The sequence below is a fragment of the Numenius arquata genome, chromosome 7, assembly GCF_964106895.1.
Source record: "Numenius arquata chromosome 7, bNumArq3.hap1.1, whole genome shotgun sequence".
Taxonomy (NCBI): Eukaryota; Metazoa; Chordata; class Aves; order Charadriiformes; family Scolopacidae; genus Numenius; species Numenius arquata.
In genome coordinates, this window is record NC_133582.1 from 62408117 (window position 1) to 62426082 (window position 17966).

General features: G+C 43.3%; 1 protein-coding gene across 1 annotated transcript in view; it reads right to left on the reverse strand.

The window, feature by feature from the left end:
• The window catches only part of LOC141466291 (probable acyl-CoA dehydrogenase 6), a 70127-nt gene that overhangs the window by 9336 nt on the left and 42825 nt on the right, over positions 1–17966 (reverse strand). The window contains exons 3-6 of the mRNA XM_074150120.1: positions 16980–17109; positions 11789–11895; positions 6176–6343; positions 1826–1999 (exon numbers count right to left, since the gene is read on the reverse strand). Of these exons, the coding sequence (XP_074006221.1) occupies positions 1826–1999; positions 6176–6343; positions 11789–11895; positions 16980–17109 (579 nt within the window). The remainder of the gene's footprint in view (positions 1–1825; positions 2000–6175; positions 6344–11788; positions 11896–16979; positions 17110–17966) is intronic.

Below are 17966 nucleotides of genomic sequence, written 5' to 3' on the forward strand. Positions count from 1 at the left end.
AGACTCCACCACCTCTCTGGGCAGCCTCTTCCAGGGCTCTGCCACCCTCACAGCAAAGAAGTTCCTCCTCATGTTCAGATGGAACTTCCCATGTTCCAGTTTGTGCCCGTTCCCTCTTGTCCTGTCACTGGGCACCACTGAAAAAAGACTGGCCCCATCCTCCTGACACCCACCCTTGAAGTATTTATAGGCCTTGATCAGATCCCCCCTCAGCCTTCTCTTCTCCAGACAAAAAAGACCCAAGTCCCTCAGCCTTTCCTCATCACAGAGATGCTCCGGTCCCCTCATCATCTCCGTAGCCCTCTGCTGTACCCTCTCCAGCAGTTCCCTGTCCTTCTTGAAATGGGGAGCTCAGAACTGGTCCCAGCACTCCAGATGCAGTCCCTCAAGCCTAAAATGACCCCAAGTCCTCATGCCCTTCCTGGACTGCTCATCCAGGGCAAGGGCTCCTGGCTCCCAGGGGTTGTTCTGGGCAAAAAGAAGAATTGAAACCTGGTGTCCCGTTTCCTGGCAGGGCAGAGTGACTGTGGGATGCTTGTGCAAGGCTGGAGAGTACCGAGCTGCCAGTGGTTTTACTGGGAGTGACCAAACCTGCCAGGCTTGATGCTTGGATGCTGTCAGCGCGCGTCACTTTTGCCTGGGGGCATGACTAATACCCTGGGCTGCTCTGCTGCCTGGGGAGCATTGCTGTGACCTGGCATTTTCTGACTTTTTTAAAGTTTTGACTTTTTTCTGACTTTTTTTAAAGTTTTGTTTAGCTTCGACTTCAAACTGAACACAAAAACACATGTCCTTGCCATCTGCCTACGCCTCGACTGAAGCAGGACCAGCAGCAGGACCACATCTCCTTGCTCGGCTCTGCAGTGGCATCACTTGCCTGTCCAGCCTCCCGTTCTTTGCTAAAACTACTCACACTGTTACTGTTTATCTCAGGCTGAACTAAGAATTTTAGCCAAAACCGAAGATTTTTTTTTTAAAGCATCTGAACTCTGAAATACTTGGTCTGGGATCAACCCACAACTGGGAGTGATTTTTTTCATTTGTTCATTGAATCAGAAAATCACTTCTGAGAGCTCCCCACTCCCCAGCCCCAGGCAGACAGCGACAGACGGGGTGTGCACAGGAGCACCAACGGGGTGACATAGTTTATACAACCCCATGATTTAGAGAGTACCAATCTCCTTTCAGTGAATCACATTATATTTAGGCTGAAAACGGACAATCCAGACTTGGATGTGGTTACCTGGAATATCCAGAATCCATAATATGCAGATAATATCCATAATATCCTGAACTCAAATATGCATATGCGAGCACAGCCCAAGTTCATAGGAACAGGAACTCCGTGACAAAATCATTTCAGGGACAGGGATTTGGTGCTGTACCACGTATGCCCAAAGGGCACAGAGGTAAAACATCAGCAAAACAGAGCTCTCACATCCTGTAAGAGCCACTTCCTTACACAGCCACTAAGTTAATTTGCTAAAATCCAGGATAAACATCAGAGGTGACTAAAGGAAAAGTCACTGTCCTTCTGTTTCTTGCCAGTATTTTGACAGCCTTTGTACCGCATTTGTAGCAGACATAACACAATGCCATATTTCCTTATCAGCAGAAAAGCACCAAGAAAAAGAAACAAGGCAAAACCAGCAGCCTCTGTGATGCCTCAACAAAATATTTTTCTATTTCAAGTTTTCCTGCAGAAAGGGAAGGTTGTCTGTACCCAGGTTACGACAGAAGGAGGTCATTGCAACTGACAACAAAAGGGAAGTGCTGTTAGTCCTGCCAGGGGTGACCCTGTGTCCCAGCCCCAGCGATGACTTACCAGTGGCTACTCCCCACAGCCGCTCTTCTTGGAACTGCAACATCTGGTAGGTAAAACCCTTCCCTTCCTCACCGATGAGGTTTTTCGTGGGCACCCGGACGTCTTCAAAGAAGATCTGAGCCGTGTCCGATGACCTCATGCCCAGTTTGTCTATCTTTTTAGCAACGTGGATGCCTGAAGAAAAAGGGGTATTAGAAAGCCACAAGAAACAGAAGTGCTACGTACAAGTACAGCGTTTTAAGAAAGCAAAGTTTGCAGATGTGACAAGACTACAGTGAAACCTACCTTTAGGAAAAACCTAACAGTATCCTGGAATTTAAGAGTAAAATGGCTCACATCCTATTTTTAAGAGTTTTTTCCATTGTATTTAATTAGCAAAGCAGGAACCGTAATTGTGAAGGTCCCCATTTTCATTATGTCCCCAAATAATAATTGTTTACTAGCAGTAATAGTCTAACTTCACGTCTTGAAACAATGCAATGTTTATTTGCTTATGTTTGATTTCTTGCACACTGTAGTAAAATTCTGGAATTGAGTTTAGGGGTATTTGCTGAGTGCCTGCACTGCTGTGAAACAGCAGAGAAATATTTAATAATGACAAAACCAGAGCTATGTTTTAAGCTGCAACTAGAGAATTTCTCCTCCTTGGAAATCCTCTTCCTTTCCTCTCTTCCACGTTTACCCTCCCCTTTCTAGCCTGTCCCGCAGAAGAGAGGGATTATAATCACACCACATTGCTGCAAACACACTGATTACACCAAGTCAATATATATAGAAAAACAGTCCTCTAAATCAGCATATATGTCTTTGCAGAAAACCAAACATTTTACTACCCACATACATGGTATTCCAACCAGTTTTGTGATGAGGAGGTATTCTGGTAATATTTTCCTCTTTATTCTACTTTTTTTCCCCAATCCTCTACTGCTCTCTAAGATGCCTGGGTAGGAGTTGGTCACCGCACAGATTGTTGTGGTCCCTCTCTGTACTTGTCTGTACCTTGCTGTCCTGCTCGGCTTTCGGTGAACATCTCCTTCTGAACTAATACCGACATCTCAGCTTCTACTGACAGGAGGCCATGTGAAAATTCCTTTGGTTTTGCAGGCAGAAGATGTTGGCATCCATCCCCTTCAAATTCACTCTCTGCATTGATCAAGGCTATGGAAAGTTTAATCTCTCCGCAGAGATGAAATACTGACACTATTTCCAAACGCCAAGACTGCTCTCAGAATAAGGTCCACATAGATTTCCACATCCTCCACTAACAAATTTTTCTCCACCAGCCAATCTATGAACAGATTATGTGGAAGGAATACTTGCTTTGGCGTGTGTTCAACGCAGGAAGAAAATCAGGACAGCTGGATAAAAATTTTTGATTCTTGGATTGAAAATCGTCCAGCAATTTGCACCCAGGCATTCCAAAAAAGCATTTGTGGTTTGTTGCTGTATTGAAATCAGAGCTAAACAAACACACACTGAACAATTTCCAGGCCCAAATGATTTCTGGAATACCTTTTTGCTGTTGGAATATTACCGCTTGGTTTCTTTGAGAGTCTCAGAGATCATGTCTTGGGTCTCCTTCCAGCTGGTTTTATGCAATCACTGCTCCTCACCCATGTGAGGATGCTTACTGCTCTTATGGACTCTGCTGGAAAAAGTATAACTCCTGCCAGTTCTTCATTATTGCTAAATCAGTCGTATCGGGTACTTCCACAGATGCACACACAACAACAACTATTCAAGAAAGCTCTCCCAGGTTTGGTTAGAGGAGCTGAATGTCTTAATGATTTCTATCTGTACTTCTTCCTTCTAGACGGGGCTGTGTGTTCAAGTTTCCCGAATCCAGCAGCGTCCCCTCTCTGTTGTGCCTTCCCAGTGTCACCTCCTCTCAGATTCTCACACTGAAGGAGGCCAAACTGCATAAGTCTCGTGCTGTTCCCCCCGTTGCTAGCACACACTTTACGTTTTCTGTTCTTTGAAGACAATGATATGTAATCATCTCATTGGCTACAATATGGGCATCAAAATCTTCCCTTACTTAAATTATCTTCATTCTCTTTGTAAGGGGTACTGTATACTAAAAATCACCAGCAGCAGTAGAAATCATCTGCCCAGGTAACTCCCGGAGTTTGTCTGTATTAAGTAAATCACAAGGCATCCCATAAAACACAAATCTCAATCTAGTAAGGCCAAGTGCCTCATTTACTAAAATCACTTTGACAGAGCCACCTGTGCTGCTCCACCGGTATCACCAAGATGGATTGCTCCATCTCTTCCTGGGCAGCTCTTCCCAGGCCTCTCTGAGTTTTCATTTTCTCCCTCTCCTCCAGCCTTCTGACAACCTCTTTTATTTCCTATATTCTGTCTTGAGAGAAAGGAAGGCAGCCGCTCCCTCCTGACACCACTTAGTGCCATTACAAATGGAAAGAGGCACATTTTAAATTGCAACCTGAGAAACACGCTCTTTCCCCTTTCCTGGATGCTCTTCTCCTGATCATCTCCTCCTTGCATCTTCCCTAGTGCTGCCCGAGGGCTCAGGAGACAAACCAGCACACAAACAGTTACCAGATCAGGGCTGCAAGCCATTTGTCTGTATGCCTTACACACAGACATTTCATGGCTTGTTAGATTCTCTTTAGTCATATGAGAAATTCAGCTTTTTTTGTTTTAAGACATCGTTAGTATGAGGAGTATTCTAGTCCAGCTATGGACTGTGAATCCACACTGCTGTTATCCAAAATCCCGTTATGAGAAACGCATTCAGCAGCGTTTGTCAAATCCAGACCATGATTTGCTTCACCCCAGAACAGACCCTCACACCTAAAATCAGAAGCAGCGAATCCTGCTTCACGTCTCAAATAAATCACCAGTTGTTGAAGTCAGCAATTTGCTTTCAGACTTGGAACCTTGTTTGGTTTTTATCTTATCACCAAGTTATATAAGTATGAAACAATTAGGATTCTTCTGAAAAAGGCTGGACTAGTCCCCATGTCCTTCCAGCTGCCAGCAACGGAGGAGTTGCTGTACCACAGATCCCCTCCTGACCCCACCATCCAGGCTGGTGGCCCCAGCACTCATCAGCCCTAACACACTCCTTCTCCAGCTCTGACACACACACATCCACAGGCGCTCGATGGTGGTGTCCTCCAGAAGCTTCCCATGCAGCCGCGACCTGCTGCCCTCCAAGGAGCATGGTCTTGGGCAGACAGATATCCTTCGGACGGACCAAAACAGATGGAGCTTCTTCCTCACATCTGTGTCAAATGGCAGCCTTTCTCATATTTTTCTTCTTTGTTATCTTGGAAAAAAAAAAATCTCATTTCTGGGATGACCCACCCACTAAGCACAATGAACCATCTTAATACTTCATTTCAGAAGGTCACCAATCTGGTACCGTGACCCTTCTGGAGGCCAATGGCTGTATCACACAGAAGAATGAAAGCATATACACTCTGAGGAGTGCAGGTTTTGTTTCTAGGAAGACTTCTGCGCTTCTGCAGATCAGCTTCAGGTGACTCAGGCAATTTTTCTACTCAAAATCTATTTACTGCAGGTATTTCCCATGCATTTCCCAAGTTTAAAATCTCTAAACTGTTTTATTTTTTATGTTTGGGAATCATTTTCAATATTTTCTGAAGAAATAGACAGCAAGCTTAAAAATACTCCTCCATTCATTGAAAAAAGAATATATATATATTCTCACCAGTCCTCATACAAAACAGAAAGGGGTTAAATGCTATTTTGGAAAGATAATTTAACAACATCTTACATATAGTTCATATGCAGCAAAGATCTGGGTAAATAGTGTAATACATTATTTATTTTGAGGACTGTTTGCATCTCACGCCTTTTGGGCACTGAACACCAAGATAAAAGTTTTGTGGAACTTCTCCAAAACTAAAAGGCACTGGATGTTATAACATTCCAAAAAAAAAAAAAGTTGGCTCTATTTTTAATGATTTCTTTGAGGCATTCATTTTGTCCTTGGCACTGACTTGTCTATTTGTTTTCACAGAGGGTTATGAAATATTCCCATGCCAATGTATTCTGAACAATTTTTCGAAATTTGTTTTTGGTGGAAAGGACTCTCTATATAAAATTGTTCGGGAGCCATAGGCTGAAGGCTGCACAATATTTAACTTCCTTCTCCCTTCCTCTTGACCCTTACTTTTTTTGTGGAAGTGTGCACATGCATTTCAGAACCAACTCTGTGCGATGGTGAAACCCCTGACTTAGAAGAGCATTCACGGTGCAGTGCTTTCTGTCAAACGCCCTTCCTTCTTGCATGAGGCATACACAAAAAGCCACAGCTAAAATCCAACGAGAAGAGGAAGAGTTCTGTGCTGTTACCGGGCAGATTCATCGGCAGACAGATGAGAGACTTGTTTCGGTGGGGAGGTCCCTCGCTGGTGTTGGCCAACAGGCACATCCAGTCCGCCTGGCACCCCGACGTCGTCCACATCTTACCCCCATTTATGACGTATTCGTCGCCTTTTTTCACAGCTGTCGTCTTGATATCTGTTCCAAAACATAGGAAACGAGGGGTCATTCTTGTTTTAAAGAGGGATAAGCTGGTCCCTGCGCGGCTGGCAGAGTCGCTCTCTTGCTCTCGGCCAGACAACTAATACTTGGTTCTCCCTTCATACGCCCCAGCTCCTCCAACAAGGCAGACCAGGGACAACCCTTGGGAGGTGACCCGGGGACACAGACCACTTCCCTCACCCTCCTTTAGGTGGAGTCTCCATCCCAGCGGATGAAAGCAGAAACCTTTCCCTGGGTAAATTTGGTGGTCAGAGGCTGAAACATTCCAGCCCGTGGAATGGTGACCCGTGAGGCGCTGCTGTTACGGGGCCCGTCGGCCACCGAGGAGGCTGCTGGTCTCAGAGCCCCGACCTAAACGAACACAAAGCTCGGTGTCCGTGTGTGCGCACAGATACACGCCTGTGTACACACGGATACACAACCACCCGCCGCCTGCCTCTCCTCGCTCAGCACGGCCTAGCAAATTCAGAGCTGGTAAACTTGCAAAAGGCCAACTCTAAACGCTCAGAATGTCTGTACGTGAAGGAGTTCTAAACACCTGCTATTTATACCCCCCTGGCAAAAAAACAATCTTATTTTCGACTGTGAGTGCTCCCATTACATCCCAGCAGAATTTCCAAAGGGCTGGCTTCCCTCCCCTGCAAGGGAACTTCTTCACCCAAAACCCCAGCTGAGGAAGACTCTTCAGCTACCTGTAAGTAGGTGATGGTATAGGAGAACCCCACCACTCCCCTAATAGCTCCTGTAAACCTAACGAGACTATAAAGTCCATAAGAGCCCACCTATGAGGGGGGCAGCAGAGTCAGACACCGAGCGGAGTGGGCAGGCAGGCTTCGGCCAGCTGGTTAGACCTTCATACGCACCCTCCCCACACGTGAACCTTCCTCCCACAGGCTCTAAACGCAAAACAACGCAAACCCAAGCATCGGATCTTCATTTGCAAGGTAAGCTGGGACTGAGGTCAGCACGGCTGCAAAGAGGTCTTGATAATGAAGAAACTGGGGGGGGAATGACGGGAGAGAATTGGGTAAAGTATAAGAGAAGGGAAAATCAGATACAGCTGTGGCTAAAGGAACTTACAGGCAGATAATGATGAACAGCAAGGGAAACAGACAGCACTAATGTAAAATGACAAAAAGTCATTAGTACTAATGCACTAATGACAAAACCAGTAGCCCTATAGCTATTCAGTCAATGAAAGGACTATGCCAAATCTGTCCAAGGAACTTGACATGAAATCTCTATACTAATGAAGGCCAACAAACTGAAGGAACCTAAAGTCCTGATGCTCTTAACACATGGAGACAGGCACTGGACAATCCTATACACGGAGACTAAATAATAAATGAAGGACACACAAGAGGTGGGATAAGAAATAGGAGCCTGTACTGAAGTATGGTGGAAGGGATGGGAGTACACACAGTGACTGACATCACACATCTCTCTGTTGTGGAACAGCTACTGAGGAGATTAGATAGAGGTCCCATGGAATGTCTGCAGAGGAACAAATAGCACTGTGATGTTATCACAAATGTAAACAGCTCTTGCAAGCAAGGGGTTAGTCACAGGGGACTAACCACCCAAATACAGATTAAAGAACAAATGCCTCACTAACGGGAACATTCAAGTACTCCCAGATATGACGGCTGACAGTTTGCTACGAACACTTGAGAAACGACTATTTAAAATCAACTCATGAAGAGTTGATGCTCTTTAACTCTAATTAGAAGAAAGATGACCAAGTCAGTAAGTAAGTTTTACGTTTAAAATACAACAGGCTTTGAAAACCTACTTAATTTACTGAAGTCAAGTGGACTCAGTCTCAGGGATATGGCTATGAAGATAATTTGAAATAATTGACTGTAACTATTCTCCCTGATAGAGCATAGTTCTGGGAAAATGCTACTTCAGTGGGTGCTCCATAACCCATTTTTGGCAGGTCCACACCACACCTCACCACCTTAGAAAGCATCTTCTGAGGGCCCCTTCTAGGAAAGGCCACAAGGCATCATCTAAAGGCACACGATAGAAATAACCCGGGCTGGTCACCATTCAAATCACAACATACTTGAGCCTCAAGTTTTCTTCTCCGCTGTGCTCTTGAGTCCAGTCACGCATCTCGATAGATTGGACAAAAGGCAAAGTTGGCTTCAACTTTTAAGGTCAATATTACAATAAAGACAGGCCCTGTTTTACCTCAAACCAGGACAAATGCATATCCTTAATGTAAAAAACAAAGAATACATATCTTGAATTTATATCATCAGCACAGGAAAAAAATCACAACAAAACTTGCAAGAAATAGCTTCAAGTCTAAATAAATTAATAATCACTTCAAAAAACAGGAGATGGCCTACAGGAAAGGAAAGAGATTCATCATCAAAGTACGTTACAGTTTGGAGGTCAGAAGGTAAGAACTGCCACACCGGTCAACCTAAGTTAAATCTTGCAGATGAAAACCAACAAAATCAAAGAAGATTGAGGCGGCAAACAAAAATGTTTCAGCCACAGAAATTAAAAGAGAATGAGAAAAACCACAAAGTATATAGAGGACACCTCAAAACTAAAGAAATATTTTACATGAGATTACAAGAAGATTCACAATATAGCTGACAAAGCAAGACATCTACAGGAAGGACTGTACAGAAATTAAAATCAGTGAAAACCCAGGTTGCCGGTTTTGGCAATCTGCACAGCCTCAGAATACATTTGGAAAGAAAAGAGAACTCAATTTACCAGTGGTATCTCATTTAAAAACCAACCTGATTTACTTATTATGAAAAAGGATTTTCTAGATGAAGAAAAAGAAAGCAAGCAGAACAGGAAAAATCCCGTTGGACCCAAGCAAACTAAAATTGATGCTACTAGATAACTGTGAGTTAAATTTTTGAAAAGATAAGAATTAGGATAGAAGTGGAAATGTGGGTAAAGGAACTTGGCAAAGAGGAAATTGCATCAGGTTGCATTAGAAGAGGAACTGCTGATGTGCAGGGAGGGTACTATTGGAGCTTCTCCTTGGATATCAGCTTCTGGACAAAACCTGTCGAATATTTACATTAATGATCATTAAAAGAAGGACAGGAATAAACTAATGAAACATGCTAGTGACATAAACCTGGGAGACATCACCAACACAGACAACTGTGTTATTATTCTTCTTCCATAGTATGTTCTTACATACCCACCAAAGAGTATCAGCAAAACATTACAGAATATTAGTGAGCAAGAACAAGACAAAATCATTAAAACTGACACAAATGTGTATGTTTTGTGTTACCAAGAATCCTGACATTAAAGACAGACACTTTCTACCAACTGTTCTGTCCTGTTCTGCTCCTCAAGCCATCCCTGTGGCAGTTTTGTCGTACGTGGCCAATACCATGTATAATACACAACAAGTACATGTTAGAGCAGAGAGCTGCTCCTTCAAATTGAAATCCTTGACATTTATATCAGATTAGTCTAATACACAGTCCTTTTTGTTCTGCTTAATTCTGAATAAATTATTTTCAGGCACCTTTTCATTTCTCATGTAGAGACACACTTTTTTTCCTACCTGTGTTCACATCACCTACAGTAATTTTGCAACTGGCAGAAGAAAAATGCTCGAGATACCAGTTTAAAATATACACATGGCAGAAGTACATCCCCAGCCTTCACACGTGAAGGGCTGCTGTGCTTTACCTCACTTAAATAAGGGAGAAAAACACCCCAATAGCATGAGGAACCGAAGCAAGTCTCACGCAGCTCATTCTACTTCAAACTTGGGCCACCAGAGATGTCACGTTTTCTCCACCTCGTGCAAACCACTGCCACTGAGAACATCAGTTGGTGCTGCTCATGCCCAAGTTGTCCATTTAATCACCCACTGTAAGCTCTTTTCTGGATTTATATCAGGGACCAGATCTTCCAAAAGTATCATCATTTCATCCTGCAGCCTGGGTTCAGACAATCCCAGCTCGTTCTAAATTTCTCTTTAACTGGATGAATCCAAGTGTATCATACCAATTAAACTGGATGATAAACAACATGCAGCTAAAAGAATATTTATGTTACTTATTACCTGGAACACTGCATCAAAAAATTAAAATCATATTTAGAAAGTTCTGATAATCATCTAATTAAACTAGAGAGGCATTAATTAAAATAAATGATGATGTATTTACTACATTAGCAAAATTCAAATTTCAAATTATTTTAATGAAAAACAAGTCTCTAAAAATTATGGATTTTTTCCTTACAAACAAAATCAATTAGCTATAAAGGAAAACAGCAATGGATCACGCAGGAAGATGTAGTCCCATAATTTCATAGAATCATAGAATTGTCTCCACTAACTCTCTTGAAAACTACCTGCTGCACCCTTGGTCTAACACTGAGTAATTAACTATTTGTCTTGAGAAAACAACATGAGTTTGGTCAAGAAGATGGACATAGGACTCTGCTGATTAAAAAACTGTCAAACTTGGTGATCTTTTTGCAGAAGACCTTGTCTCGGTAATTTCCAAGAGCACAACGTGTTCAACTTCGCCATCCTGTGTCCAACAGCAAAACCTCTAAAAGCCATTTCTTGTCATTTCCTTTTTCTTAAAATCATAGAATCACAGAATGGTTTGGGTGGGAAGGGACCTTAAAGCCCATCCAGTGCCACCCCCTGCCCTGGGCAGGGACACCTCCCACCACACCAGGTTGCTCCAAGCCCCCTCCAACCTGGCCTTGAACCCCTCCAGGGATGGGGCAGCCACAGCTTCTCTGGGCAAAAGTCCATGATTCACACCCAGATGAGACACCTTTTACTTTTCCTAGAGTATCTGTTCTAATTTAATTGTTCAAATTCTCTACTGCCTCGGGCATTTCAGAATAATAGTTTAATTTGCCCATGTTTTTAAACATATTCTTGCACTAAACCAAGAAAAATAATTGCACACAAAGTAACTAAATGACAAAGCTAGGAGATTTGACATGACTTCATTAGCTCTAAATAAAACAATCACCAGTTCAGAGCCATTGTTGCTGCACAGGGACGACAGAAAGGGCTGAGGTGAGGTAAGAACGAGCGAGAGGGACCCACGGTGACGCCATCGTTTTCAGGAGGGACTATCTCTGCCATTTGCCCGCGCTCAGTGGAGAGGTCTGTTGTAAGGCAGTGCAAGTTTCGGCATATTAATCTGCTGCGCTCAGCCCATACAGGGCTGTAGCTATTCATTCACTGGCAAACACATTCAATTTGATCGCTTTTGGATGTACCAGAGGCACGTGCTACTGCTCCTGGAATATTACTCTTTGCCCTTGCCACGCCAGATTCTCCCTCCTTTGCACTTCTTACAAATGACAGCAGCAAAGGAAAGGGTGAGGGAAACCAGATTCTTCCCATTAAAACACCAGGCTGTCTGAAATGGGCAATTTTCAAGGTTAACTTACTTGCCACGTCTGACCCAGCTCCAGCTTCACTGATTCCCAAGCAAGCCACAAAATCTCCAGCTATAGTTGGAACCAGGAACTGCTTTTTCAACTCATCGGAACCAAACCTGCAACAATAGAATGAGAAATATTAGAGGCTTTTGAAGGTAAACTTTATTTACAAGAGGGAACAAATTTTGTTCTACCCACACAGTGATCAGTTTTCTTAAAATCTGTCCCAGGGCCAAAAGGCAGAAGAGACACCCTCCAGAGCCGTGATTCAGAGCCTTCGCCAGAAGTGCAGTCACAGTCATTTTAAACAAGGTTTTCACACCTATTCATTCAGGCATCTTGCTCCCGCAGGAATGTGTGGTCTCGACGCCCCAAATCTGATCTTTATGACTGTTGTTTTGAGAGCTATCAGACCTAAATAAACGTAATGCCCAGGGTCTCCCCTCTGTGCTCCTGAGGGAGCCAGGACGGAGGACCCGCTCTCTGAGCATCTTCTGACTTCTGCACCAGCTTTGCCAGGTTTTAGTGGTCACTGAAAAGCGATGACACGTGATGGCCACCCCCTGCAAATACCTGTATTTACATTATTTCACATCTGCATAGATCACACAGGGAAATCTATTAGTGCTTCTCCCCAGCTGCTATTTTAGTCCCCACAAAAATAAAAAGGGAAACAGCAAACTCTTGATGGCATTTAAACACAAAAAAAATCACTTGGCCATCTTTCAATGCAGTTAAGAGACACCCTCTTTTTTTTCCCCAACATGTAGCTGCTTTCAGCAATCCAAAACATGGTTCACCTCATTTCACGGTTGATTTTGTCCTAATTAACATTCACTTGCAGCGTGAATGGTGAGCTCCTGGTCTAGTTCTTGAGCCTCCCTTGTGCTCGACTGAAAAATTCCTCAGGGTGTGAGATGCCTCTTCTGGGAGCAGAAACGCGTGAAAGTCAAGTTCCTCCTCAGCCTGTTTAACCCAAATAAATACAAGAAGCGAGCCTGGAGCGTGTACTCCTTCCTCCAGCACACTGGGAACAAAGCCCCCTGCTTTGTTATGCAGTGTACTTTTATTTTATTTTTTGTTATGCAACCTGGTCTGGTGTGAGGTGTCCCTGCCCAGGGCAGGGGGGTTGGAACTCAATGATCTTTAAGGTCCCTTCCAACTCTAACCATTCTATGATTCTATGGTATTTTTTTTTAGCTTTTCCTTGGGTCGGGATCAAATATGGCCAGCCAAATGTTCACTAGACAAAAAAACCCCCAACCAACAACATGAAAAAATCAGATTATGAGAGGAGCTAGGAGGGATTTTGGGCAATGCTTTCTGAGGCTTAAAGCTTTGCCAACCTTTAGTTATTTCATCAGAGGATTTCCATGACAAGACCCTTCCTCAGAATAATGTTTTTGGTTTAATATCTTTGGTTGGTTGGTTGAAGTTCCAGAACAGTTCAGCTCTTCCCAAAAATGAGGCTACAGAAGAAGTTATTTCGCAATTAAAAAAAAAAAAAGAAGAGTCTGGCAACTCTCTCCTCAGCAGATGATGGGTCTCTGCGCCCTGCAGAAGGACAGGCGGCTCAGCAAGCGGCTGGTTATTGTGCTAGAAATCTGTTGTTTCTGTAAAATGCCACCCATTTCCCCGGTGTGAGACTCTGACCCCTTAGAGTTGCGTGGAAGTGGTCCATCCTTGCCTCATCCCCACCTTCTCGGTAACATTGGTGGGACGTCATGAATACAAACACAAAAACAACAATGGTCGACAACCTTATGAACGGTGGGTAAAAGGAATATAAAGCCACGGCAAAATACAGATGTAAGAACACTTCTGTGATCCACATAGTTCAGCTTATGTGCTCTGCCAGTTATACATTTGAAGTCACCTTCATTCATCTCAAAAATATATAAAAACCTGGTTTCTGACAGGTTAGATTGCTACATTGAATGAAAATATGCCTATCGCGCATCACTATTCTGCCTTAATTGGGCTGATAATCACCTTGGTAGAACTGCAGATGTTACTCGCTTTTGTTTCTTCTGCTTCTGGGGGAAAAAAGCTGAGCTGAAGTGAATTAATTAAATTAGTAAGGAAAGTTCTGAGTATAACTGACAGATACACCGGTACGATACACGATTAAGTGCAGACTGAAATTCTGAGTATGAACAGCTGCAGGCAGCTCCAACATGGCTCTCGGCGACTGATCAACTCAAACTTTCCTGTGCTGGAGCTCACACACTCCCGCACTATTCATCACCAAAGCAAAAATACAGCAAAAAAGTGAAGTTTTCAGATGATCTATGCATTGTTCTATGGTATCTCAAGGACAATATAAATGTTTACTCAGGGACTCTCTAGGAATATAAAGATTTCCTTTGGGCAAAGGAGAGGGTAACTGACCTACTGCCACTTTCCTCCTCACACACCAGCCAGAGAGGAATTCCTCCCAGTTCTCTTTCTGTTCTGCTCCCAGACTCACGCTATTAATAATACAGTAGCCACGTGCCATGCTTTTGCTTCAGCGGAGCCCTGCACAGGCATCCCACCATCTGATGCCCAGGTGCAGCTTAGCAGTACTCCTTGGATCTTCAAGATACAGGAAAAGCAGGAGGAAAAAGCAAAAGGGGAGAGATGCTCTTTACAGGCACTGAACGGCATGGTGAAGAGCAGGGAACACCCCTGGGCCGCATGGCAGCCTCATTAAGTTCAGTCATTTACATAATCTGGATTTAAAGGAACCCACACTGCAACCAGCTCTCTCTCCTCAAGTCCCTGTTTCAGCCAAGATGAGACAACATGCGAGTTTAAAAAAACTGCATTTAGAAAACTTATTTATTTTTTGTGAAAGGCGGCATAAGGAAAAAAAAAGGAGTAAGAAAAGCGTTCTGGCTCCCAGTTTTTATCAAGCCTTTAAGCTTCAGTTATTTTATGAAGTAAATTACTCAGTTCGAGCTACTGCTGTGTTCTGGAAAGAATACAGCTGAGAAGCCTGCATGAGACTACCTGGTGGGTATGACCACTCATGCAGATGTGACTATAAGAGTGATTACATCAATCTTCTATTTATTTAGGAATGCATTTTAAATCCTTACTCTATATCTTTTAAGACTGTATTTTTCCAAAGCGAGAAAATTCAGCAAGCTCGGAGTCTGTGTGTGCATGTGCAGATATGTACCCATCTGTTCAAACTACTGTGCTGTCCATATATCTAACTGAGGGAACATCTCTCATTTACAGTGGCAGAGCATCCTCATGACTTACCGCGTTCACCGGGTTGGTTCCCAGGTGACTCCAGACGCGTTTGATGAACATTGAGTAAAGTCCAAAGTCAGGAAAGCCAACAAAGGGCTCCAGACTACTTTTTAAAAGTTTTTTAGGGGGTGATGGTTGAATACCATATTACTGTTCACTTTGTGCATCGCTGATGCATCATGTGTACCAAGGCCTCATTGAGATGCAAAATTTGGATTCTCTCTTCCAACTTGTTTAGGATCAACCACAGCACACAGGTCCCTTTACAGAAACCATCCAGGCTGTGAATACAATTTGGATCCAGGACAATACCTCACAATATTGCACAAAGCAAAGCTGCACCCTCATAAAACTTCCTGTAGCAACCAGCTTTCTCTTTTCATTAACAACTTCCACTTTTACATCTCATGAGTGGGACACTGTACTGTGTAACTGGTCAGTGGAATTGACCTAACAGCGGAAGAAACGTTCACTAATACAGACAGATTTCATCATGTTAATGACAGTTTCACATTTACTCTCCACGAACATCCACGTTAGGATTTCACTATCCCAAACGTACGTTGCTTCACTGCTTTCCTACAGCAGAACAGAGTAACAGAAGGCCAAAAAAATGCGATGTAGCAGGCTTCTTTTACCCACAGATTTTTTTAAACCCCTGCGAATAAAAGGCTATCATGGGGCAAGGTACTATTCTTTGAAGCCTTTTCAGAACATTAGTTTTATCCTCAGTTGGACTATAACTGAGCTACTGTTGCAACAGATGGACTGAACTCCACGCTCTCAGCAAGCTTTTGGTGTAATACACAGAGCAGGAGAAAACTTTTAGAAAGATTTCCCGTGGCTGGGACTCCAAAGTTGCAGAAGTATAAATGGACGTCAAGGGAACAGAGCCTACATTCCCAACTCTGCAGTGGGTTTACAGGCATTTTCATTCACAACTGGAAAAAAAAACCTAACCACCAACAAATAACCCAATCCTAAAATGCTCTTCTGTGCAAAAATTCCCCTCTCGTTTTGTGCAGAGAAATTCCAGATTCCATAATCATTATTTGAATTTAATCCCCACCATCATCTTCCAGAATTTAAGGTGCATCCACGTTCCAGGAACAAGCTGCTGGACCACCTTGTCGCCTCCCTCTAGCTTTGCAAGCTGCTGCTTTGATGGAGAACGTCTGTGAAACTACTACATGAAGAAGGAGTTAGTAACTGCCACTTTTATTGAGGGATGAAAAAGAAAACCCGAACAGATTCAGAAAGTGCAGGAGCCTGAAAGACAGCAAGCGGTGAAAGGGGAACACTGACACAAGCGGAGGAGAAAAAGAAAAATGAGTAATTGCCCGGAATGGGCGTATTTAGGAAGCATGACACAAGTGCTACAACTGTAGGACTGACACCAGTATTTATCATTATTTCTGAAAAGTCACAATCAGTGATAAGCACCTTGTAAAGCTGAAAAAAAGCAAGTACATTATGAAATAGATTCAATAGAATCAGAAATAGAATTAGAATATTAGAATTAGAAATAGAAATAGAATATTCAATAGAAATAGAATGAGATTGATCTTAATCATTGCAACTAAATGCATCCTTAGTAACTGCACTGGGGTATCTGGCTCAGAAAAAACACAAACATGAACAGGGGGATTCTGGAATTAAAATTGTTTTATTGGTTGTGGCACCAAGGTTCTGTGTTTATAAGCATATCATCTACTGTTAAACAAGGCCTACGTTTTAATATATGATATTCTAACATTAAAAAAAGATGTCTTTTCTCCCCTAAAGTGTCTGAGAGAGGTAGAGAGTAGGTTCCTTCCTCAAGCATCACTGAAGGGCAACTAGACAATGAATCTGCACGGTAATGTAGGTTTTTTTTCTAGTCTTATATAGATTGGGTTTTAGGCTTAAACACACGCAGATTTGGGTTTTAGGCTAAACCAGACTTTCTGAAAATTACCTCGTAAGAGCCGGAGTAGCCATGCCGGCTTGCACACCGATAGCCATGGGAATGCCTCCGCAGCGGATATTTCCCAGCTCCTCTGCCACTGCAATGTTGTAAGAGAAGTCCAAGCCCATGCCGCCGTATTCTGAGGAAAAACAAATCCGTGACACTCATGTTCTAGACTGGCATAAGCAACGAGAAACAAAATAAAATATTGCTACTGCAAGGACTCGCCAACTGCAATTTCACTGCTAATTTTATATACTTGACAATTATCAGCTTCCCTTTCAGAAAAGCAGTGCCATGGTGTTCTTTACAAAACCTAAATTTAAAATTACACCTGCTCTAATTACCCGTGTGCACCTCAGGCCACCTCTGAAGATCCTCAGTAGCATCATTACTCTTATTGGAAACAGCAGGAAAGAGAGGTGTGCTGCTGAAAACAACATCAGAAGGTGGAATTATTCCTTCTAACAGCAAGGTCGTATGATGAAACCACCAAAAAGTAAGATATTCTCTGTGACAAGGCTTGGCACCCGCTCTCATCCCTCAGTGTACTCAGGCAGAGGTCATCCTTCTCGCTCACAGCCATCAAGTCATAGAATCATAGAATTGTCTGGGTTGGAAGGGACCTTCAGATCATCAAGTCCAACCATCAACCCAACACTGACAAAAACCATCACTAAACCATACCTCTGAGCACCACGTCTGCCCGGCTTTTAAATACCTCGAGGGATGCTGACTCCACCACTGCCCTGGTCAGCCCATTCCAAGGCTTAATAACCCTTTCAGTGTAAAAATTTTTCCCAATATCTATCCTAAACCTCCCCTGGTGCAACTTGAGGCCATTTCCTCTTGTCCCATCGCCTGTTCCTTGGGAGAAGAGACCAACCCCCCCTGGCTACACCCTCCTTTCAGGGAGTTGTAGAGGGTGAGAAGGTCTCCCCTCAGCCTCCTTTTCTCCAGGCTGAACACCCCCAGCTCCCTCAGCCGCTCCTCATA